We start from the raw sequence: 25703 nt of genomic DNA, 5'->3' as shown, positions 1-25703 counted from the left end.
TTCAGATGTCAAGGATATAAACAACTATCTGACTTTTAGAAGACATCTGAAGGCAGCCCTGTTGAGGGAAGTTTTTAATGACTGATGTTTTACCGTGTTTTTAATATTTTGTTGGAAGCTGCCCAGAGTGACTGGGGAAACCCAGCCAGATGGGTGGGGTATAAATAATAAACTATTATTATTATTATTATTATTATTATTACTGTGACACGGGGAAATGGGGGTGGGGGGAGTTCCACTGCAAAAGTCCTTGCGGGATGACTTCATTGGATGCAACCCCATTGTTTATAATTTCATTTACCTCACCACTTGGATTTTCCACTTCAGATGCCAAAACGTCTTCAGCCAACCCTACAACATGGCAGACTAGGACAAGCAGGGCAGATGAAATGACTGACTGCCTCCTCCCCCTCCCCGTATATCTAGTGGGTTGGGATATGCTCTGATACAAGGGAAGTGAGAACGGAACAAATAAAAACACAGTGGGCAAACTTCTGTCTGCCACGCTCCCCAGAAGGGATAGTTCTAGCAAAACCTGGCACAGAGAAGATAAAATAGCATACACTTGAAGCATAAAAGTAGTCGGAAGCAGTTTGCTGGATGGAGTGGAGCCGTAACGCTGGTTTTGCAATGTGTTGTGTGTGTGTCTCACTGTTGCTTAGAATGAGAGAAAGGGACAACATGCAGAGCGGAGGGTAGGTCACCACAGTACAAACATACCGGCTGTGCTGGATTTTCACTTCACCGGCCCTCCCACAATCTCTGCCTTTCCGCACCCCCACCCCCGGAAGCCACTTTTAAAAGCAGCAATGTAAGGGGTGAACACAGAACTGATGGACACAGATGGACACAGATGGACACAGAACTGAGAAACAGGGGACTGATCCATTTCCAGAATCTGGTGCAATGCCAAAACATGTCCGTTTGGCACACTCAGGTTGACTTACTAAAAGCATTCCCCACATAACAGTTTTGGAATTCGCTATTGTGAAGCGAGAACAGAAAGGATGCTGTTCTGAAAATTTAGTAATTAAAAATCAATACATATGAAACCTAAATCTAGTTCCTTTTTAAAGGGGAAAACTGACCAAAGAGAATGGAAAGATAGGAATTGAATGTTTTCCTGATTTCAGAGGCAAGGCCTTGGTTATGATCCAAGCCTACTTGGAATTTACTATAAAACTGGTTCCATTTTTGTGAAGAACTTTGCTTTTGAGGCAACACTACTGCTTGCATTAAGGATGGCATACCAATGTTATGTCACTGCAAGGGGTTAGTTTTAAGAGACCTTGAGACGAGTCCTCAGATTGTAGAATGCAACAGTGGACATCTACCCCGGGGGGAGAAAAATCACCACAATCTTCTCTTCATATAATTTATTATCTTTGCAATATTTCCTATGAACATCTCATCCAGGTAAATGGCAAATCTCTGCAAAGTAACCCACCTTTTTAAGCATTCATTCTCATTGAATTAACAGCTTACTCACATGGCAAACCACCTCCCGTGTACTACGAGCTCCGCAGTAGCTGCCTTGATTTTGCTGGACACAACCATTTGCACTCCAAGCTTCTCAGTGACACAGAGCTGCCTTTCAGAGTCTGCCAGCTTTTGCTGAAATAGCAAACCTTTATGGGCATCTTCTCTTTTATCCCCTCCCATTTCACCTTCCTCCCCTTTTCTTCTCACGCTCCATAGGCTCATTTTTGCTTTTGAGGACGACAATAGTTAGATGTTCGGTGCTCCCTCCGATCAAATTCATCATGGCTTTCCCTGAAAACCAAAACAGGAAGTGCAGGCAGTGTTTACTAAGAGTCTACTGTCATGCCAACCAGAATATCCTGCAGAAGTGATGGCGACTCTCACTCATTTATGGAGATAAGAGGAGATCACAAGCGCTCCAATGATCTGAGGCACAAGGTTTTGCAGGCATAGTCAGAAGTCTAGGAATTAACAGTATGAAAATTTAGGTTGCTGGGCACGGCTGACAAACAGGAGGCCTCCAGCTGTTCCTTCAGATCCAACTCTGAAACTGCACTACAGGGGTGGGGATGCCTTCACTGTGAGCCACAGAAAGGAGCAGAGAAGGGCCCGATCCACTGGCAGGATGATCTTGCACAAGCTCAATGGAAGGAAACAGAACTATGCGAGTACACATCACTGTCATCACCTGCAAATAAATTACTCTATTTTATGTATGTGCTCGCACACTGTGGAGTGTTTTAAGTTTCGGCACCATAGTCTGAATGACAAATTTCTCCCTCCCTGCCCTACAAGAAGAGAACTGCGAAGAGCCAGTGGGGTATATAATAAGCCAAGTGGTGGACTTGAACTTTGGACCAAGCTACATGTTCACTTAGGTACGCAGCATAGAGCTACCTATTTCCCCGTAAATAATTGCAGGCATGAGAGTTCCCGGTTCTTAATAGAAATGAAGCTCAAAGGGAGGGGAAGCTTCTCTCTTCACTCTTTGATTGGAATGGAGATTCTTTCCCTTCCCCAAATGCAGCTAGAAAATAAGTTCCCATTGATGCAAAGGAGGAGTTTTTATCTACGACTCCCAGCAGCACAGAGCGCCTGATCTCCGTTCCAGCTGTGGAATGTGAATGTGAAGAGAACTTCTGCCCTTGTAGTAAGAAACAGGCTTCCCCCAAGCCTGTAACTATTTAAGAAAAGGCAATATACACAAACTCGTGCGACCACTTTAGACAGTCATGGCTCCCCACTCAAAGAAATACTGTAGTGCTGAGAGTTGTTAGGAGACTCCTGTTTCCCTCGCGGAGCTACAGTTCCAAGTGGTTTATCCACCAATCCCTCTTCTCAAGGAACTGTAGGAATTATATCTCTGTGAGGGAACAGCGGGGTCTCCTAACAACTCTCAGCACCCTTCACAAACTACAGCTTCTCTGGGGTAAGCCATGTTTAAAGTGGCAACGTGGTCTTTTAAATATACAGTGTGAATGTGGTCATGGTCTGGCCCTGAGAAAACCTGGCTTCTAACCCATTCAGACATGATGCTCAAGGGGTGCCTTTGGGCCCGACACCAGTTGTGTGATCCTTGCAGGAGGCACTGCTGCTGAGGTGAGCGGAGCATTTCCCACCAATTTCCCTCTTTGAAAACAGCCCTCAACTCCTGTCCCAGATGATTCATCCATCCTTTTTAGGGAGAGCAGGAAGTTGCAGCAGGATAGAGGAATTGGGTTAGTCCCTTCCCCTTGGGGCCCAAGTCATGGGGATTGCACTTTCAGCGCTAATCACTTTCTGCCGTGGGACTCTTGCAACTCAGGAGCTTTGTTTCAGCCTTTTTGGCACACAGCTCTTCCTGCACACTCTAAAAAATCACGCAGCAGATGATCACGCTACACAAGCAGCATGGAATGCTGGGATCTCCACCCTCCGCCCCGAGGTTCTTGCCATTACCGGAAGCATCGCTGGCAGTAGAGGTCGTCATCACAGGCGTGGCAGCGTAGGACAGCATCCTCGTTGCAGATGCAGCACCAGGGCAGCTCTTCCTCGTCGCTGTCCAGTAAGACGAGAGGTTTAGCAACCGCTGGAGCTTTTCCCTAATGGGAAGGGTAATATGCGTAGATATTCCAACAGAAACTTCAAGAGTACCTTTTGGTGTGAATGGGAAGCTGCATGGCATTGTCTTCACTGTTTGCATTCTGCAAAATTCCTCCCACTACAACTTTGCAGCAACTAAAAACCCAAACATACTTCTTCTTATTATTCGTATTTATTATTATTATTATTATTATTATTATTATTATTATTATTATTAATACCCTGCCCATCTGGCTGGGTTTCCCCAGCCACTCTGGGTATTAAACTACAATAATCTATTAAACATTAAAAGCTTCCCTAAACAGGGCTGCCTTCAGATGTCTTCTAAAAGTCTGGTAGTTGTTTTTCTCTTTGACATCTGATGAGAGGGCGTTCCACAGGGCCGGCGCCACTGCCGAGAAGGCCCCCTGCCTGGTTCCCTGCAACTTGGCTTCTCGCAACGAGGGAACCACCAGAAGGCCCTCGGCGCTGGACCTCAGTGATCAGTGCAATATTTCTACGTATATCATGTAATTTTCTCATTTCAGTGTTGTTGTTTTTTAAAAAATCTAGTTTTTTAAAAAATTAAAAGCAAACACACACACAGCACATAGGAGGGATGCTGTAGTTATTTCCTGGATCGTAGATCCCACACTCAGCCGTGGGTTGGACTGCATGACCACCAAGATTCCACCTTTATTATTCTAAGACTGGAGGCCAGCAGGTAGGAAACTGAACTAGATAGGGCACAGGGCTCTGTTCCCTGAAGACCACAGCATTTTAAATATATGCTATGCACACACCTACATATATACACATTCTTTTGGGGGGAGAATTTGAGATAACCACTGTGTTATTAATATGAACCATCCATTTCCTGCTTCAGGCCTCATCTTACCCGAGACAGTCCTTCTTTCATTCTAGGCCTACATTTCCTCCTCACCACCACCATGTACAATACGATGCTTGTGGTGTTACCCCATGTTACAGGGCTGTTTTAAGGAATATACTGGGAATATACATGGAGTGCTTGAGACACCTGAAATGTCTGCATAAATGTGAAGTATTAATATCTTACAGCCGCAAGGACCCGAAACTCCAGAAACTAAATAACAAAACCCCAGCTGCTAGGAACTCTGCTGCAGGCCCTAGAATACAATTCTATCCCTGTGCCATATTGGACACCTGAAGACAATGCAGAACAGCCCGAGCAATAAAGGAACGGCCACTTTTGCTTGGTACAGGAAGGGGCACACCTGAAGCGATGAGGCCTTGACATGAGTTTTGTAAAGTGACAGAGGAAGCATGTGGAAGGACTGATTGTTATTTCCCACATCAGCACCAGTCATGCTTGATTATTTATTTTAAAGTGCACACACAACTTCGGGCATCTCTTCTTGCTCACACAGACATCAAAACCTATAGTTCTAGAAGAGGACACCTATCAATTTTGCCTACAGCTGGAGGGCTTTGAATTGTTCGGCATAACACAGAACTAGGGCACAGAGTGTGGCTCAGAATTAGCTGGCCTTCAAGGAGTCATCTTGTCTTTTGCTTCTCAGCTTAACCATTAGGGCCATGGGCATTTTTTAATTTGTTTCCATTTAGGTGCTATTTAGCACTATGGGATGACACCTAAACTAAAAAGGCCTTGGTGGGGCCAGCACTGAGCACAACAAAGAGAATGCCACACGTAAAGGCTGTGCTTTTTTTTCTGGGGGTACGCATACCCCTAAACATTTTGTGAATCTTTGTCCTTTTGTCCATTTACTGTATTTATTTTTCCTGATTTGAACTATGAAATGGTGATTTTCTTGAGTCAAAATGAGAGTACCTCTAAAAAGGGGGGGGAGCCCTGCATATAGGATTCAATGGACTGCTCACCTGCTCAGGTTTCCTGGCTGGTTTCTGTTGGGCGGTCGCTGGTTGGGTGGATCGATCTGGAGAAATATTGAAGCCGCTTGCTTCATCCAGAGCCGCCTCCTCAGTAAGCTGGTGGCAGAAACAACAGCAGTTGAAACAAAAGACTTTTCTTCACACAAACCTTCCTCTCAGAAGCGGCTTTCTTCTACTACTTCCTTAATCTTTGGTTTAGTAAACAAACATGCAGCCACCAGATTAACTATTGGGCAGGAAAGAAAGCAGCTTTACAAAGGGCATTTATGACCCAAAAGACTATCACTGGTAATTAAATACACAGAGAGCACCTGGGTTCAAATTCCTACTCAGCTAATTAATATCTCTAACCTACCTCACAGGTTATTGTGGCTAGCTCCTCTGGCTAGAAATTATGTAACAAAATCAATAATATGGATGCTCTTCCCTTCAGACATTTGCATGGCTTGTCTTTCTGCCTCTCAAAACCCTTTTCAAAAGTCTCAAGCATGACAGCTTTGATTTTTCTTATTTTCTTACATCTACCGGTATCTTCATTTCATTGTTCTTTCATTGCTTCCACTGAATAGCAAATATTTGTTTATCTTACTACGTACTTCCTATTCCCCTCCCCTTGTTTCTCTGATATTGTGAGCCTACAGGAAGATCCCATTGATTGTTGTTGCTGTTGTTTAGTCATTCAGTTGTGTCCGACTCTTCGTGACCCCATGGACCAGAGCACGCCAGGCACTCCTGTCTTCCACTGCCTCCCGCAGTTTTGATTACAGAATGCTTTACTTTGCTGAATTGCTGAACTGCTGCCATTGTGAGTTTTAGATGGTATTGCTTTTTATGATGCTGTAAGCTGCCTTGGGTGGGCTATACCCCAAAAAGCAACCTATACATGATTTCACAGATAAATAAAATTCACTGCACAACACTCCTACGGTTAATTGACTACAGCGGCTTTCGCATGCATACTTTAATGGGAGTAAGTTTCATTTTAACTCTGAGCTGACACGCACAGGACTGCATTACATGATTTCTTTAATTGAATGAAAGCTCTACAAGGCTTATGGACTAATTTAGGGAAACCATTAGGAGCACACCCTGAGGATGGATTTACAACAAAGATAAGAAGACGGGCACAGCAGAAATCTTGTCATTGTAGCAAGATAAAAGCAAGAGGCTTAACAAATGCAAAATTTAATTCCAATTACTATGGACCTGTTTCAAAACTCTCTGAATGGCTTCTTCTTCTTCTATTTCTTCATCACTATTGGGGAATCTGTAGTCATCCAAAGTCACTGCAAGAGAAAGAAGAGGAAACTGAGGAGCTAAAGATGCAATTCATCAAGACGGCCCACCATCATCTTATGTTTCTTGCCCTCCTTTGCAGGTTTGCCCTCCATCCTCTTCCTTTTGCGGTCTTGTTTCCCTAGCAGCCAATCCTTCCTTCTTGTTCAGCCCAAGTTCTCTAGGCTGATTGTTCTTTATGGTAGAGTCCCAGGGGAAGCATGTGACTTTTGGTTCCAGCCAGTAGGATTTCTAAAGACATCCAGGATCCTCCTTCTCCCGTCATCAGTGTAGGTAAGGCTAACTCTAGCTGTGGCAAAGGGAGTTGCTAATGGAAAGCAGGTCACTTTATTTACCCCATTGGCAGCAGCTTCGTTTGCAATCTTCAGCAGCGGATACTTTTCAAGTGGAAAAGTTCCACACACTCACTCTTGCATAGCAAGGTTATATCAAAGGCAAAAGATTAGGCCAAGGTATTATCTTTCCTTCAGTTAGTTGGGAACCCTAGTGGTCAACATGAGAATTACAGAGGGAGCACGAAACTACTGTACGGCTGACCCAGTTGCACAGGCTGCAATATTTTCTAACACTTGGGATTACCGGTACTTGAAGGAATAGTGTGTATATTTTATTTTCTTATAATAATATTCTGCAAAGATATCTGTCTGTTTGATAACCATGTGGACACCTTTTAAGGTATCATAAATAACATTGTGAATGGCAGGTTCCTGCGATCAAGGAGTAGGTTTTTAATCTATGGTTCGGGGAAAATGGAAGACCAAACCTTTCAAAATGGCACTGATATTTTTGTTTCTTCAAATTCCTGAGCAATGCTAGGCACCCGGGGGTGAATAAATATGAGAGAAGACCAGGCCCCTGGCAAATGCCCAAGGCTGGAGAAAATACAGCAAAGTATGGAATTTTTCTACAGGCCTGTCTATATGCAAATCAGGCTTTGCTTAAATAGTTTCGCTTGTGAAAGAAACCAAGGCTTTTTGTTACAACTTAGCTCCGAGCTATCCACCAATACCAATTACTTGTTCCTTAAAAAACCAGAATCCCAGCACCAGGAAACAGTCATTATTTTTTTTGACAATTGTTTCTCAGGCACATTCCCACCAGCCAACAAAGAAAATGTAAGAACATAAGAAGGGTCTGCTGGATCAGGCCAGTGGCTCATCTAGTCCCACATCCTGTTCTCAAATGGCCAACCAAATACTGTACAGTCAAACCTCGGTTCTCAAAACAGCTCCGATTTCGAATGTTTTGGCTCCTGAATGCCGAAAACCTAGAAGAAAATGTTCCGGTTTTTGAACATTTTTCAGAAATTGAACATCCGACATGGCTTCCACTTGAGTGCTCTTGCAACCAATCAGAAGCCATGCCGAACATTTCTGAAGTCAAACGGTCTTCCGGAATGGATTACGTTTGACAACCAACATTTTACTATATTCCACGGAGAGGCCTGCAAGCAGGACCCAAGAGCACTAGCACTCCTGTTGAGAACTACTCCTCTTAAGGAAATAGAGTGGATGTTTTTCTGCTTACTTTAATATCCCATGTTACACACCTTTCTCAGGATCTTGGCCTTTTAGTGCGGCCAATCGCTTGGCTACTTCTAGAATCTTCTCCTGCCTGGTGTTGTCTTCCCTCAGTTCAGTCGCTGCCGATGCCAGCAATCTATTCTTCTCCTCCTCCAACTGTTTGGGATCCATATCACCAACACCGCCAATGCTGTCGGTTCGATTTAAGTCATTTAAAGTCTGGGTCCTAACTTCTGGAAAAGCAGAGACTTAGGGTTAATTCAGAAATATACGGCCATTGCACAATGACTGCAACCTTAAATGATGCACGCAGCGCAAACCTCGCAGACCAAATGCGGCAGATGGAACATTTATTATCTGGCTCCCACATCACCATAAACACAGTGCTATTTCAGTCTGCAATGTCATTCACCCCATGAAAAGGATTGCGGTTGCTGCAAGAACAAATAAGAACTAGCACCCAGCAAATAAAACACATCCAATCAGTAAAGGTAAAGGTAAAGAATCCCTGGGTGATTAAGTCCAGTCAAAGGCGACTATGGGGATGCAGCGCTCATCTCACTTTCAGGCCGAGGGAGCCGGCATTTTTCCACAGACAGCTTTCCGGGTCATGTGACCAGATGATTAAACCACTTCTGGGGCAACGGAACACCATGACAGAAGCCAGAGAACAAGGGAACACCATTTACCTTCCCCACCACAGTGGTACCTATTTATCTACTTGCACTGGCGTGCTTTTGAACTGCTAGGTTGGCAGGAGCTGGGACAGAGCAGCGGGAGCTCGCTCTGTCACACGGATTTGAACCGCCGACGTTCTGACCAGCAAGCCCAAGAGGCTCAGTGGTTTAGACCACAGCGCCACCCGCGTCCCTCCATCCAATCAGTAGCAGCCAGTGAGGCTGCATTCCCAGTGTCAAGCACCACTGCTAGTTACCAAGCTGGGGGATGGGGATTGGGGAGGCGCAAGGCTGCAGGGAGTATAGTGTGATGCAGGCAAAGTGCTGAAGCCAACATGACACTCCTGCTGCTATGCCTCCTACTGCTCTCAGTAGCCACTCATGATATGCAGCATCAAGAAGCCAGGTGAACGACACAGCTTTGTCCCACTGGGCACTGCTGCATCAATCCCAAAAAAATAACTAAGACCCAATACAGTAAATCATTAAAGCTAGAAGGGTATTGCAGATTCAACAACCCCATGCAATTCATGTTTAAGAGAACATGACGGAGAACAATTAAAGCCTTCGGGGGCTTTTTGAAGGCCTGATATGATGGGGATGTTCTTCCTGGAAATGCAGCTAAAGTTCAAGATGCTTGGAGATATAACACTGAAGGATATACTTTCATGCCAGTAGTGTGTGGTGTTCAAATCAAATTTTCATGGTAAGTTTCTGTGCCCAGGAAAACTGTGGCCTGATGCAGTGGAATAGTTCTGCTAGTTTGCAACAGGACCCAGCTGTTGATAATGTGGTTGGCTGGCACCTGCAACATCAAAAAGGATCTGCTCCCTCCCAGAATAGTTTTGCAGTAATTTTTCAAAATGCTTTCTTTAAAAAATAGTGATTAATTAGTAACACTTGATCTTGACTTGGGTTACATTCTGGGGGTTCATGTGCAAAGGCCAAATCATGCAAAGTCAGAACAACCCCTGGAACTGCCCCAGCCGTTTGAGATCTTGTGAGATCTTGCAAGGCCCTGCAAGATCTTGTGAGAGATCTAAAGCCTGAAAAGCAAGGGTCTTCCATCCCCTTTTTGCGATTGCTAAGTAAAATATGCGTAAATATACATGTGGCACTTTTAAAAAATAATAACAAAAAAAAACCCATAAAAGAGGAAAAGCCCTCCTGAAGCACAAAGGGAGGGTGGGGTGAGGCTGGAAGATGATGCAGATTTTGAATTTCTGGAATGTGAACCTGCCGTGCAAATTGCCAGGCCAGGTTCACACCGCAGGGCATGAATAATTATTCTCCCCACCTAGTGACAATTAACAGCAAATAACCCGCTACCATTTCTCTTCAAATGTTAGGTTTGCCTTCAGCCTAGGACTCGCCTAGAGAGTTCTGCTCTCAGGGAACCTCCCAGGGTCCACATGCCAGCAGAGGGTTGGGCCAGAGGCAGAGATGGGCGGAACAATTGATGCGACTTTCACCTTTGCACAGCAGGTACGTTCTAGTTCCGCAAAAGCCAGAGGTTTCTGCACCTCCCACCTACTCTCCCTTCCAGGCAAGTAAAAGACATCGCCACAATTTAAGGACGGGAAAAATACACACTGAAGAACAGGAGCAGCCAGTATGGAGCCCTGTGGGCAGTGGTGTCACTGCTGCTTTCTGGGTCGGTCTGGGGGTTGAGCAGGGTGACATAACAGTTGTGTGAATGCACCCACTGGCAGAGCTTCATTATTCGGCACCGGGGGCAGAGAGCAGGCGGGGGCGGGGCTGGTGTGTGTTCTGGGGGCGTGGTACACTGCCTGTAGGGGCGTGGTGCGTGTTCTGGGGGCGTGACGCGCTGCCCATAAGGGCGTAACGCATGTTCTGGGTGCGGGGACCGCCGTCTGTGGGGGCGGGGCGCCCAGCACAGGTGTGAGGGGGGCAGCTGCAATGGCAGCCTCGGGATCACGCTGCCCAGGGCGGAGCGCCCCTCTCTTCCTATGCCCCTGAATGCACCAGCAGAGTCAATCCTGCATTCCCACTAGTGTGCCTGCTAGAACCATTCTGCAGAGGACACTGGTATCAGAGAGGCAGCTCCATAGCACCGACCCAACATGCTGGCCCCTCCTGCTCCATGAGTCCTGGGGGCCAGATAAGAAGGCTGGAGGGCCACATTCAGCCCCTAGGATTGAGGGTCCCCACACCTGCTATATACATAGGAGGAGGAGAGTCAAATTTCTCAGGTGGGTATGATAAAAAGTAAGACCTCCCTGTATACTTTTAAATATTAGAGGGGGGGGGAGAGATGCTTCTTTGTAGGAGTTATTTATGAAAGAAAGGTTTGATACTATTGATTGTGATATCCTCCAGGATTTCCTCTGAGGGTTAGAGGCACACTTCTGCAGTGGTTCTGTATCTATCAGCTGGGTCAATTTCGGAAAGCAACCTCGGTCCCCTAACAATTATGCTGTGAAGCACCACAGGCAAAAAAGACTATCACGGAAGGGTATAACCAGCGTAAAAACAAAACTGTGCCGTGATAACTCCCTGAAACGAGATATAGGTAAGGTGAAAAGACTCAACTAATAATTCCTCAAAGACAAATAATAGATTTAAATATTCCCAAAGAAACTTGGTATAGAAAAGAAATAAATATCCCCAAATAACCTCTAAATAAAATAAACCTTGACAGGGGGGGCGGTCCACTGTCCCTCAGACCTTGTGGGGGACCGGACTATATTTATTTTTTAAAAAAAATTGAACGAATTCCTATGCCCCACAAATAACCCAGAGATGCATTTTAAATAAAAGGACACATTCTACTAATGTAAAAACATGCTGATTCCCGGACCATCTGCGGGCCGGATTGAGAAGGCGATTGGGCCACATCCAGCCCCCGGGCCTTAGTTTGGGGACCCCTGCTCTATAACATCTAAAGTGGTCTCTTTCAAAGGCATACTTAACTTTTGTTTTATTATTGTCCACTGATCATCTCCTGGCCTTGTACCGAAATTTTAACTATTATTGCTACTGCATATTTTATGTTTATTTTTGGTTTTCTGATATTTTATAATGAGTAGCTTATAAATCTTTTTGAAATAAATACAGTAGAACCTTGGTTCCTGAACGGCTTAGTTTCCCAACAAATCAGCTCCCGAACGCCACAAACCCAGAAGTAAGTGTTCTGATTTGTGAACTTTTTTGGAAGCCGAACGTCCGACATGGCTTCCGCTTAAGTGCAGGAAGCTCCTGCAGCCAGTCGAAAGCTGTGCCTTGGTTTTCGAACGGCTTCGGGAGTCAAACGGACTCCCGGAACTGATTAAGTTCGAGAACCAAGGTACCACTGTAAAATGAATAAAAACATGTCAACCAAAGAACGACAATGTGCCCCATGACTCTGATCAAAGTACTCATAGTGCTCTCAAACTGTAACTAAAGAGATCACCACAAACAAAGATGTATATATGGAAACAATTCAAAGAATCTTGTCTTCATTTATATACAGTGGTACCTCGGTTTATGAACACAATTGGTTCCGGAAGTCTGTTCATAAACCGAAGCGTTCATAAACCGAAGCAAACTTTCCCATTGAAAATAATGGAAAGTGGATTAATCCGTTCCAGGCGATGAAAAACACCCCCTATAGCAGCAATTTAACAATAATTTTACTTTCTACCAAGAGCTTTCCGAGGCCTATGGAGGCCTCCACGGAGGCATCGGAGGGTCCGTGACTGGGACGCAGCCACGGAAGCACTCCGATGCCTTCACAGAGGCAAACTGCACAGAAAGGAGCCTTTCCCCGACGCGAGTGCCCTGCGCTGCGGCCGCCTCTCAGTCAAGGCGGCTGAGTAAAGCGCGGGAAACCGGGGGGGGGGGTTCTCTTCGGAAGCTCTTACCTCGAGCTTAGAAAAGGGCTTCCAGCAGCAGTAGCAGCAACAGCAGTGAGAGGCTTTGCGAGTCGTTTCGCTGCACAGTGGTGGCAGCGCTCGCAGCTCTCCTTCCCCCTCTCTCTGCGGTGCCGGGCGGGCGACCTTCCTCCTCCTCAGAGCAGCCGCCACCACCACCAGACGCCAGGACTGGCCTGGGTGGCTCGCGGTGCGCCTGGCTCTGGTTGGAGCGGCGGCGGCAATGGCGGCTCTCTCAACCGCGAGCCTCTCCACTCCGCAGGGGCGCAATGGTGAGGGCCCGGCCTCGCTTCTCTTGACCCCTCCGCGAGGCCGGGCCTTCGCCGTCGTGCTCCTGCGACGTCTCTCCACCTTCGGCGTCGCGCTCCTGTGGAGAGGCGTCGCAGGAGCGCGAAGGTCCGCTTCTCTTGAGCCCTCCGCGAGGCCGGCTCAAGAGAAGCGGGCTTTCGCGTCGCGCTCCTGCGACGTCTCTCCACCTTCGCCGTAGCGCTCCTGTGGAGAGGCGTCGCAGGAGCACGAAGGTCTGCTTCTCTTGAGCCGTCCGCGAGGCTGGCTCAAGAGAAGCGGGCTTTCGCGTCGCGCTCCTGCGACGTCTCTCCACCTTCGCCGTAGCGCTCCTGTGGAGAGGCATCGCAGGAACGTGACAGCGAAGGCCCGCTTCTCTTGAGCCGGCCTCGCAGAGGGCTCAAGAGAAGCAGACCTTCGCTGTCACGTTCCTGCGATGCCTCTCCACAGGAGCGCTACGGCGAAGGTGGAGAGACGTCGCAGGAGCGCGACGCGAAAGCCCGCTTCTCTTGAGCCGGCCTCGCGGAGGGCTCAAGAGAAGCGGACCTTCGTGCTCCTGCGACGTCTCTCCACCTTCGCCGTAGCGCTCCTGTGGAGAAGCGTCGCAGGAACGTGACAGCGAAGGCCCGCTTCTCTTGAGCCGGCCTCGCGGAGGGCTCAAGAGAAGCGGACCTTCGCGCTCCTGCGACGCCTCTCCACAGGAGCGCGACGCCGAAGGTGGAGAGACGTCGCAGGAGCACGACGGTGAAGGCCCGGCCTCGCGGAGGGGTCAAGAGAAGCGAGGCCGGGCCTTCACCATTGCGCCCCTGCGGAGTGGAGAGGCTCGCGGTTGAGAGAGCCGCCATTGCCGCCGCCGCTCCAACCAGAGCCAGGCGCACCGCGAGCCACCCAGGCCAGTCCTGGCGTCTGGTGGTGGCGGCGGCTGCTCTGAGGAGGTGGAAGGTCGCCCGGCCGGCACCGCAGAGAGAGGGGGAAGGAGAGCTGCGAGCGCTGCCACCGCCGTGCAGCGAAACGACTCGCAAAACCTCTCACTGCTGTTGCTGCTACTGCTGCTGGAAGCCCTTTTCTAAGCGCGAGGTAAGAGCTTCCAAAGAGAAACCCCCCCCCGGGGTTCCCGCGCTTTACTCAGCCGCCTTGACTGAGAGGCGGCCGCAGCGCAGGGCACTCGCATCGGGGAAAGGCTCCTTTCTGTGCAGTTTGCCTCCGTGAAGGCATCGGAGCACTTCCGTGGCTGCGTCCCAGTCGCGGACGCTCCGATGCCTCCATGGAGGCCTTCATGGGCCTCGGAAACCTCGGGTTACTTACTTCCGGGTTTCGGTGGTTCGTAAACCGAAAGTTCGTAACCCGAGGTGTTCGTAAACCGAGGTACCACTGTACTTATATATACTGTACATTATTTAACCGGGACCTGCAGCAAGGAGTAAATGTTGGGTGATGTGCTTTAGTCATAGCTGCCAAGTACCCCGTTTTCCCCGGGAAACCCCCCATTTTTACTTACCTTTTCCCGGTGGTCCCCCGTATCACTTTGTCTCTCGTTTTTCTCCGTTATTTTCTCCTGGCGACGGCCATTTTTTTTCCTGATTTGCCCTTCTATGGGCACAAAAAATGGCCGCCGCCGGCTTCAAAAGTCGCATCTACGCATGATCAGAAGTGCGTAAACGTGACTTCCGGTGTTGGCGGCGGCCATTTTTGGTGCCCATAGATGGGCGGGCGACACTGCAAGTTGTGTCGACGCACTTCCGGTCATGCGTATAAGCTACTTTTGAAGCCAGCAGTGGCCATTTTTGGTGCCCATAGAAGGGCAAAGCGACACTGGAAGTTACGTCGACGCAGCTTCCGGTGTCACACGGCTGCCGGTCCCGGATTTTGCAGTCCGGGACTTGGAAGGTAAGGCTTGAGTGAGTGGATATATTGATCTATAGCAGTGGTGCCCTTTGAGGTCTTGAGGTGTACCTGCTTGTTCCTCCATTTTAAATTAACTTTGTGGGGGGAGAGGGAAAGACGGAGCAGATTTAAAAGAAGACAGGGACCTTGTGGTGTAACTCCTGAGCCACCGCTCTCATCAATGGCAACTTCCTCAGACATCTGGTTCAGCAGGTCATCTGACTGCTCAGTTTGCGTCCTGGCATTAGGGGCCTCGTGTACCTAACAAAGGAAAGAAAAACAGAAAGGGATTGCACAAGTTACATCTTTCAAGTTCCCTGACCACTTGATGAGTTTAGAAAGTTGCCATCAACCTCCACCTGAATTCTTAGGAATGCAAATGAAATAAAGGGGTGGCCTTGGGAAGCAGCTAAGCGGAGCCCTGAAGAAAAGTGAGGCTTTTTAAAGGCTCACTGAAGTTTCCCAAAGGCAACTTGCTTTTAAATATTGGGGGGTCGGTTGAGGAGTGTTATAATTAGTCTTTTAACACTGTAAAAAAATAATATTTTACAAGTGAAACCCTGCACTTACATACATTTTATTTTTTTGCAAAAGAACAAAAGAGCATGGTCTGAGAATCCTGTTGCACTGTGGAATCATCTTGTTAAATACAAAAGTTCCTCAATGGCAAGGGCATTCATTGGCTCTCTGAACATGCCCTTGCTCAAAAGTTTGTAATTAATCACATCGTACCTTATAAATTCCTTTTCCAGCCCAGGCCTTTTTGGACACCCAGATCTTTATTCACCCCTGCACAGTCCCATCAACCCCAGAGGATCAATGTTGACCACTTTGAGAAAACCTAAGTTACACAATCAATGGAAGGAGCCCAGAGGTTCAAAACTAAAAGAAAGAACAAGGGGCCCAGCCATGACAACTTCCCAAATGTCTCAAGGGGCCCAGGGATATTTCTGTTCTTTCACACGAACCTAATATACCCAATCTTATTTTCAGGGAGCCAGACAACAGATACAGCCTGTCTCTGAGGCAAACGGCCTTGGACAGAGATAGCACAGTGAAAGCCAACACCTGCTCTCTCTCAGCCTTCGAACACAGCTGAGAACTTGAAACACTAGAATGTACCAGAATGTCCCTGGTGGATTCTGTACGTCATAAAACTTCAAAATCCTATTAGTAAGAGAACGATAATAGGTAAAAAGGTATAGGACCCCTGGATAGTTAAGTCCAGTCAAAGGCGACTATGGGGTTGTGGTGTTCATCTCGCTTTCAGGCCGAGGGAGCTGGTGTTTGTCCACAGACAGCTTTCCGGGCCATGTGGCCAGCATGACTACGTCGTTTCTGGTGCAATGGAACACCATGATGGAAGCCAGAGTGCACGGAAACGCTGTTTACCTTCCCGCCACAGTGCTACCTATTTATCTACTTGCATTGGTGTGCTTTCAAACTGCTAGATTGGTAGGAGCTGGGACAGAGCAACAGGAGCTCACCCCATTGTGCAGATTCAAACTACCAACCTTCTGATCGGCAAGCTCATGAGGCTCAGTGGTTTAGACCAGTAGCCTTGGCCGAATTAATTTCCCCACATACATTAGGTTGGTGCCACCCACGTCCCTTGACAATACTCATGTGGCAGCTACAAACAGAATCTGGAAAAGAGCGGAACCTGTGGCCCTCCAGATACTGTTGGACTACAATTCCCAGCATCCCTATTCACTACCATGCTGGCTTGGGCTGATGGAAACTGGAGTTCAATAATATCTTGAGGGCCCCCAGTTCCTTATTCCTTGGAAATTATATACAGTGGTACCTTGGCTTACAGTGGTACCTCTGGTTAAGAACTTAATTTGTTTGAGAGGTCCGTTCTTAACCTGAAACTGTTCTTAACCCGAAGCACCACTTTAGCTAATGGGGCCTCCTGCTGCCGCCACACCGCAGGAGCACAATTTCTGTTCTTATCCTGAAGCAAAGTTCTTAACCCGAGGTACTATTTCTGGCTTAGCGGAGTCTGTAACCTGAAGCGTTTGTAACCTGAAGTGTTTGTAACCCGAGTTACCACTGTACAAACTTAATCCATTCTGGAAGTCTGTTCTTAAACCAAGGGATGCTTTCCCATAGCAGTGGGGGACTCAATTTACAAATGGAACACACTCAACAGGAAGCGAAACATGTTCTTATTCCAAGGCAAAGTTCACAAATCAAAACACCTACTTCTGGGTTTGCAGCGTTCTTAATCCAAGTTGTTCATAAACTAAGCTGTTCTTAAACCAAGGTACCACTGTATATATATATATAGAGAGAGAGAGAGACAGGAAAATCTTACTGGTTTTGGAGCTGGATAGGGGAGTGTTCTGCCCTGCAAGGCTGCCAGCCGGTTTTCCATCTCCTGGGCTGATGGAATGGGTCTTGCAGGGTCATCTTTCAGCGCTGCCAGCCTAGACTCTATCTCAGCCTGAGATGGAATGGACTCTGTTCAATTAAGAACAATCTTGTTTTACTAAGAGAGCCCAAGAGGCTTTTGTAACTTCCTTGCATTAAAACAGATAGGCAAGTATTTTCCTCCCCCCCCCCAGCCATCATATTGACTAGACCCAGAGGATACCGAGAACCACCTGTGATACTGGAATAAAACATTTCCCTTCTCTGCCCCCACCGCATCATTCCCAAGCCTGTGCACATTCAGTGCCCTGCAAACCCCCAAATCCTGCTGTTTGAATAAAGCTTAAGTAACAGACAACAATTGATGCATTGTGTGCTATCTCTGCAGGCAGGACAAAGAGCTATTCAGGACACAGAAGCTCCACCTGCTGACCACCGGAGGGCCTTCCCATTCAGTCTGAGGTTTCCATCAGACACTGTTCACGTATCAAGCAATTCTGCTTCAGAGACCTCAATCGCCAGAAACTAAACAATGAATAGAAGTTCCTTTCAACCGCCCACAAGAATATTTATAATGCCTGCCAAATGTCAGGTGCTTGCCTTGTGTAGCAATCCCAGGGACACACTAATTATACATAGCCTTGCCTAAGTATCACACAGATGCGAGCTGAATTCAGACCATTGTAAGTCTCTGGTGCCTTCCCTTCAGCACCTTCAAATGGAAGGTATCTAAAGCAGCTTCCAGCAGCAGCACAACGGCCTGCAAAAGGAAGCGTCCAAGATGTATATGCACACAGAGGTCATCAACCCAGAGCATATAGCATATATCGACTAACTGTGCAATTCCAGAAGTACTGCCTCAAAAGTAAGTTCTATTTTTTGCTCAAGACAAACCATGAGCTGTAAACCAAGAGCAAACCTAGGTTTCAGCTCAGGTTACAGCAGGGGTCCCCAGACTACGGCCCGGGGGCCGGATGCGGCCCAATTAGCCTGCCAATCCGGCCCGCGACGACCCCCGCCGCCCGCCGCTGCCGCCCACTTTTACGGTGCGCAGCGCGGCAGCGCTCTTCCGGGTTAGGAAAAAAGCGCCGAAAATCCTTTGTGCGCATGCGTATGGGCCTCTCCCGACCCGGAAGAAGTCATTTCTGATGCACTTCCGGGTCGGGGGAGGCCCACACGCATGCGCACAACGGATTTTCGGCGCTTTTCCCACCCTGGAAGCGCGCCACCGCGCCAGTAAGGCGCGCCGGCCCGCACAGGCGCGCGCTCCCCCGCCCTCCGCGCGATCGGCGCGGCGGGAACCGGCCCAAACGCCGGTAAGTCTGGGGACCCCTGGGTTACAGCTTGTCCAAATCACAAGGCCAGGTTTGTACAAGAAACTATGGCTTAGTTTGCAGCACTGCAGCAGGATCGGAGGAAGAGCAAACTGGCTACAATCTCCTCTCCAGGAACCAGTGGGTTCACACTAAGCCATGGTTTAGCGTAGCATTATGTGCAAACTGGATCAGTGTGTGACAGTCTGGATCAGTGTGTGACAGATCTATTGTGCAAATGAAGAGTGAAGGTAACTGGCTCACAACCTTGCCATCGTTGGTTTTTCCACACTGCTGCAAGCACATGTTGACTTTAAAGCTAAGGGCAAGCCTTCCCCTCCATTTGCAAGGATGGGAATTCATTTTTTAAATTCTGTTTTATGTTGTGTCTAAAGCAGGCTTTCCAGGGGTGATAAGAGCAAATGACTCCAAAAATAGTGCACAGCTTACTGGGTTTTGTTTCCTTCTTGAGCCTCTCCAGTCTCTCTGCTAGAGCTCGATCCTCTTTTGATAGACCTTGATATCTGGAGCCCGCTTGGCTTTGGGACTTCAACAAACCCTGCTGGAGTCCCTGCGGCCGGTTCTGCTTGGCTTCAAGGGCTGCTACACGCCTGCAGAAAGAGCAACCAGGAGGAGTTACAGCAGGGTTTGTTTGTGGGTTTTTTAAGGGAAAATAATAATTCTGAAATCATATTCCATGTGCTTCTCTAGAGGTTTGGTCACACCCACCCACACTATAAGATCATTGGAGCATCAGCTGACTACTGTACTTGCATGCACAAAACCAACACTACAGATGGAATCACCCCACCAAGTAAAACACAGTTCTGTTTCCCAAGCGCATTCACATGTTCAGCCAGAGTCGTGAAATACTGAGCAATCAAGTGCTGAGCAATCAAGAAGTACATAGGCATGACTGAATTGGTCCTAAGCAACAGGTAATTTTTTAGATGAAGGTTATGCAGCGACTATGGAAAAGTGCCGTCTCCCATCGTATGAGTGGAAATCACAGCTACTCCAATAAGAAACAAGAACTACTGTACCATTTTAACAGCAAAGCAATGCTAGATGAGGTTGAGAAAACAATTTTGACTTCCCACCCTTTACATTAGGGCTTCGAATCCTGACACAAACTAGAGAACAAGAACATTACAGATGGCTGATTATTACCTAGAGCTATTGGTGGCAGTTCAGAACAAAGACTTGATCTGGAAAAAGAGCAAACGTATACCCCCTTGTTTGCAACTGACACCAAGGATACGGAATAAAACCAGCTAGATTGTTATTTGCGTACCAGATCCAGGTGCTCTTGGGGGAAACTGATTTTCTATATCTATTTCAATTGGGGTTTAGGCCTGGTTTTGGCACAAAATTGCTTTGGTCGCCCTGTATGATGACATCTGTCAGGAGAGAGACAAGGACAGTGGCTCCCTATTTGTAGAATGCCCTCCCCAGGGAGCTTCGGCTGGCGCCTTCATTATACACCTTTAGGTGCCAGGTAAAAGCATTCCTCTTCAAGGCCTTTGGCTGATTAACATCTGATACCCTTTTAAACGTGTTGTGAGAGGGGGTGAGGGGAAGGGAGTTATTAGATTGTTTTTGTTCTTGTTTTTATTACGTATTTGGTGTTTTATATCTTGTATTTTTGTGTGGTGAACCGCCTCGGGACTTGTGGATGAAGGGCGGCATAAAACTTTTAATGATGATAATAAATTAACATCTGCATGAAACTACTGAATAGGATTATCTGGAGTTTTGCAGTACATTGTCAGCAATATGCTGATGACACACAGGTCTACTTCTCATTCACATCGGCAGGTGTGGCAGTGGAAGAGCTGGGCCAATGTCTTGCCTTGGTCACAGACTGGATGAAAGCCAACAAACTGAAGCTCAATCCAGATAACACTGAGACACTGTTAGTGGGCTCTTCCCTAGACTAAATGGATGGGAGGTTGCCTGCCTTTTATGGAGTTAGACTTCCTCTGAAGAAGCAGGTACATAGCTTGGGGTATTTCTGGATCCCCTGCTGTCGCTTGAGGCTCAAGTGGCCTCAATGCCAAGGAGTGCCTTCCATCAGCTTCAGCTGGTAACCCAGCTGCACCCCCTTCTGGACAGGAATAGCCTAACTTCAGTCACCTATGCTCTGGTAACCTCTAGGTTACTGCAATGCAGAGGGAGGCCCCTGAAGACGATTCAAAAACTTCAGCTGGTTGACCACTGGAGAAAGATGGTTTGAGCATATTACACCAATCCTGACCCAACAGCACGGGCTGACAATTTTGGGGTTCAATTCAAAATGCTGTTTTTGACCTATAAAGTCTTAAATGGCTCAAGGATCGCCTCTCCTCATATGAACCAATGTGGAACCTGTGGTCATGATCTTAGGGCCTTCATCGTGTGCCTCCTTCACTAGATGTCCAGAGGGTAGCAACACAAGAACAGGGCCTTTCCTGTGGTGGCTCCTTGCTTGCAAATGCTCTCCCCAGGGAGGCTCGCCTGGCGTCTTCATTACATATATTTAGGCACCAGGCGAAAACATTTCTCTTTAACCAGGTCTTTTAAATGCATTTATGGGATGGGGTTATTGGTTTGTTTTTCCTCTCGTTTTTATTATGTATTTTGTGTTCTCACTTTGTATTTTTATGCTGTGAATCATCCTGTGAATCATCCTGTGATCTTCAGGTGAACAGCAGTATACAAATTTAATAGATGATAGATAGTGCTCACTGGAAGGACAGATCGTGAAGCTGAGGCTCCAATACTTTGGCCACCTCATGAGAAGAGAAGACTCCCTGGAAAAGACCCTGATGTTGGGAAAGATTGAGGGCACTAGGAGAAGGGGACGACAGAGGACGAGATGGTTGGACAGTGTTCTCGAAGCTATGAACATGAGTTTGACCAAACTGCGGGAGGCAGTGCAAGACAGGAGTGCCTGGCGTGCTCTGGTCCATGGGGTCACGAAGAGTCGGACACGACTAAACGACTAAACAACAACAACAAAGATAGATTAGATGAGATAGAACTCACTTTTTATAGTTCTCTGGTGGAGACCATTTAGCTGCATTTGACTGAGGTGAGCCGCTGTAAAGCAAAAGGAGAAATGTCACAATGGCAGAACATAAACCCCTTCTTAATGATGGCAGGACATGCCCTCAGACAGAACCCCATCTTGCCTTGCCTTCGATCGTATGAGAAGTCCCAGGTATAACACCAATTCATTTCAGCCTATGCCTCAAAAGCAGCAGGGTAGACGGCAAGGCTGTTTGTTGATTGTGCCTCTTCAGCTTGCGTTTGAAGAACTGCCTGACTGAAGACACCCCCGCAACAATCTTCCATCAAAGTTCACAGAAAACTAGATGCAAAGGTCCCAGCCTAAACTTCAGCCTGACATGCCAGTTTCCTAACAAGCCTCAGTGATTTCACTAAGTCCACTTCAAGGGTGAGGAACCTCAGTCCCAGGGACAAAACGTAGCCCTCACTGGCCGTGCTCCATTTCCTCTGTGAATGCTTTTGCCTGGATAGAACACGTCCCTCAGCTGGAATAAGACTGCTTGCTTGCACAGATGGAGAGACAGGGGAGGGGTGTAGAAGTTTCTGACTTTTGCATTGCTGGAATGTAGCCTACTGTACAGAGTTAAGAGACACATCTGTTGCGCCAACCACTTTTGCCTCTGCCCCTCCCCCTTTGCAGGATGCAGCCCCTGCCCAGTTTACCTATGAGAGAATGTAGCCTTCAGCCTGAAAAACAGCCTGAAAAACTCCCTTAGTCTAGAAAGACCCTTGCAGCATCATATGGACCTCATAGTTGTGGGGAATGCCCACCTAGCCTGTAGAAGTTTTGGAGTGGCAAGTCCCTGCAGGAAATGTCCTGTGTTGCCTTCATAAAAAGAAAGCGCGAGAACCCCTCAATCAGAACCACAGCTCTATTTTCTTACCTTGTTAATTCCCCATGGCATTGCTTGCAGACCTTCTGCTGGGTGTTTCCACAATGGGGGACGACAGCACTGAATCCCAGGCAGCCTGAGCAAAACGCTCGCCCGCATTTCTTGCATCCACACTGAGAGAGGAAGGGAAGAGGAAAAGGAAGGAAGTGCTCTTAACACCCAGCTGCAAATGATTCCAAGAAGTCTGAATGACTATTTCTTGGAAAGGGTTCACAAAGGGGATGCTTCCACATCAAAACATCAGAGCCTTCTTCAATCATTTTCTACCTTTTGAATGCAAATGAATTTCTGTGAATACAGAAAGTGTTTGCTAACAGCAAGCCAAACCGGACACATGATTTAGTGATATTTGTTTTAAATGTTCTCCTGCTTTTATCTTTGATTTTAATGATGGGCTTATCCATATTTGTTTTTAACTGGTTTGTCAATTTTAGTTATGCTTTATGACTAACTGGTTTATGACTGAACCTGGGTTGTTTTTGTTTTTTGCTTATACTTTTTCTAAATAAATAAATAGCATAACATAAATACTTCCCATAAAACACATTAAATGAAACTTTGTTTACTAAATCTGTACTCAAAGATATCAATCTTAATTCCAACCATTCCACACATTATGTAGCTGCAGACCTTTGCTACCAAACTCAATGACCAAAAGAAAATCCTGGGTCTCTGGTGAATGTTCTTTTTATACATGCAATATTCCACACCTTACATTTTTAAGTGCACACTACACAGAGCATGCCTACTCATTCAGAAATTTCCCACAATGACGCTTACTCCCATGTAACTGTACACAGTTTTGCACCCTTACAAATATTGGATATTTATTTTATTTTATATATTTATATTCCATTTAATGCAAGAACAGTCTCTAAGTGGTTTACAAAATATTTTATTATATAATTAAACAATGAAATGTATCTGAAGAAGTGCACATGCACACGAAAGTTCATACCTATGACAAACTTAGTTGGTCTCTTGATTTTTTTATTTTGTTTTGAATGAAATGAAAGTAAAACAATACAATACTGTATTGAAAAGGTGTATAAAAAAGCATAATGTATGAATCAATTCTAATTCTTACTTTGCAAAGCCAACATAGAAACAACGTTTTCACCCCTTCACACCATACCCCAAACTTTTCAGGGTGGAGGAACTAGCAAGAGAGCCCCCTCTGCCTATCTTAGCATCTATACACTTTACAGCTGTACAAAACAGAAAATTGGCACAAAAGAAAGTGATATGCTGAAGACCTACCTCATCCAGTAAATTAATGACAGGAGACGATTAAACAACTGACACATCATTAAAATAACTAAAATTTGAGCAAGTGCACCTGTCACAAATGAATGGAAGCCTGAGTTCTAGTGGAACATTTTGGAATAATAATTCCAAGTTCTACTCTTCAAGCTCTCCTTTCTCAAGACAAAGACGATTAGTGGAGAAAACCATACCTGTTTCTTGAAGACAGTAAACTTCGATGCACAGCCATAACATCTGCTATCCATCATGTCAGGTGAGGTGGCACACTCAGTCTTCAAAAATGTACAAATGGAGACACATGATTCTATTCTGTCTGCTACCTCAACTTTCTTCCTCTTTCAGAGAGAGACCAGACAATAAGAGAGACAGTACAGTTATGGAATGTTAGCAATGGACCACGGAAAACATGCCATGCTATGGAACCTGAGGTTCATGCAGTCTGAAGAAAATGTGAGGATCTGGTCCTTACTTAACCTTAACAGCAATGATTGCCACTGAAATGTTCTTAAATCACTAAATCAAAGGAAAGGAAAACAAGACACTACACTTCTTCTAAAAATTTCCTTTCTGAGGTGACCATCCTGGTGACCCCTCCAAATGTAAAGGAGAAAATCACTGGGTCTCCTAGAAGGCCGAATTCTAGATTTCAGCACTATCAGTTTCTGATGAAGGCAGTGCCCCCAAAGTCTGCGTGTAATGGGTCGGCCACCCCATGAGTTGCCATTATTATCATTATCACAGATGGCAAACATAACCATCTACAATGCACCGATTTATGTGAGAAAGGTGGCTGGCAATGTACATTTTTGAAGAGGAGTGACTCATCACTTTCCCAGGCCGCTAGCACATTAATCACCACCAAAAGGTAGCATCCCACAAGCAACCTTTAAAAATAAGAAGAGGTTACACTTTCCTGCCATACTCCAAGGCTTTTAGAGAGGATCACAGAACTGCTATAGATCCACTTATTTCCGCAATACTGTATGAACTGTAAAATGCAGATGCGGCTGGGCTGACACATGGACAAGTGAGCAACCAGAGAGATTTCCCACCTGGTACTCATCTTGCAACAGCAAAACATTTCAGTCTTCTTTGAAGACCAGGAATGCCAGCCCCCACCTTATTCATGGCACCCACATTTATTATATTAATTAATTAATTAATTAATTAAAAAAACAACCCACACATTTCAGTTATTTCTCCTTCTGTCTTCCTCCGCCTTCTCCTCCCTCCCTCCCTCCTTCCTCTCAGTCCCTCATTAAAATAAAAAAGGCAAAAAATGGAAAATGGAAACGATGATGGAGAAAGCTCTGGAGCAACCCACCTTAGGCTGACCCTGGGCGTCATCCAGCCGATTCACACGACCCAGCAGTCGAAGGCAAATGCTCTACCACCGCGGAACTCGAGGGCCGTTTTACCATAGAAGAGCAAATCAACAACCTGCCAGGTACACACCTCGGTCCCAAATCTGGAAATCCAACACCCAGCTGCACAACACGACACGGTCTCTGGGCGCCGGGAGGGCGAGAAGGCTGGAAGCGAAGCAAGGCAGAAGACGCCTCCGCCTCCCCCGCCAGACAACCACGAGCGGATCCTCACTAATGGCAACGTCCACTGGCCCAGCTCGGTAATACTCACTATAGTGGAAGAAACGCGCGGTGCGGCGAGAACCCCACTCTCATCACCCCGGACAGATTTTCTCCGCCCAGAGGAAGGGGAGAGAACTACATTTCCCAAGAGCCCACGGGGCCTCTCCGCCCCCACTTTCCCTTGCGCGGTGTCTCCTGGGAGTTCTCGCCGGTCCCCCACCAGCCTTTCTAGGTCC

The 25703-nt window shown here is 46.8% G+C and overlaps 1 protein-coding gene across 4 annotated transcripts; it reads right to left on the bottom strand.

The window, feature by feature from the left end:
* Positions 1 to 1361: 1361 nt before the first annotated feature.
* ZFYVE19 (zinc finger FYVE-type containing 19) lies at positions 1362 to 25667 on the bottom strand. Of its 4 annotated transcripts, none has more exons than XM_035111303.2 (12): positions 25334 to 25667; positions 24070 to 24213; positions 22604 to 22725; positions 21696 to 21749; positions 19119 to 19279; positions 17300 to 17445; positions 15126 to 15240; positions 8285 to 8488; positions 6646 to 6725; positions 5428 to 5535; positions 3421 to 3563; positions 1362 to 1773 (listed from the first exon to the last, which is right to left on the bottom strand). In XM_035111303.2, exons 2-12 carry the CDS (start codon positions 24124 to 24126, stop codon positions 1701 to 1703), a joined length of 1263 nt encoding a protein of 420 aa, XP_034967194.1. In that variant the 5' UTR covers positions 24127 to 24213; positions 25334 to 25667; the 3' UTR covers positions 1362 to 1700. The 4 variants fall into 4 exon arrangements, with proteins under 4 accessions (XP_034967194.1, XP_034967185.1, XP_034967224.1 ...); XM_035111294.2 differs by having other exon boundaries at positions 8285 to 8491; positions 25334 to 25665; XM_035111333.2 differs by having other exon boundaries at positions 8285 to 8491; positions 25203 to 25466.
* Positions 25668 to 25703: the final 36 nt, after the last annotated feature.

The sequence above is a fragment of the Zootoca vivipara genome, chromosome 1, assembly GCF_963506605.1.
Source record: "Zootoca vivipara chromosome 1, rZooViv1.1, whole genome shotgun sequence".
Classification (NCBI taxonomy): domain Eukaryota; kingdom Metazoa; phylum Chordata; class Lepidosauria; order Squamata; family Lacertidae; genus Zootoca; species Zootoca vivipara.
This window is presented reverse-complemented; position numbering and strand designations above follow the sequence as displayed.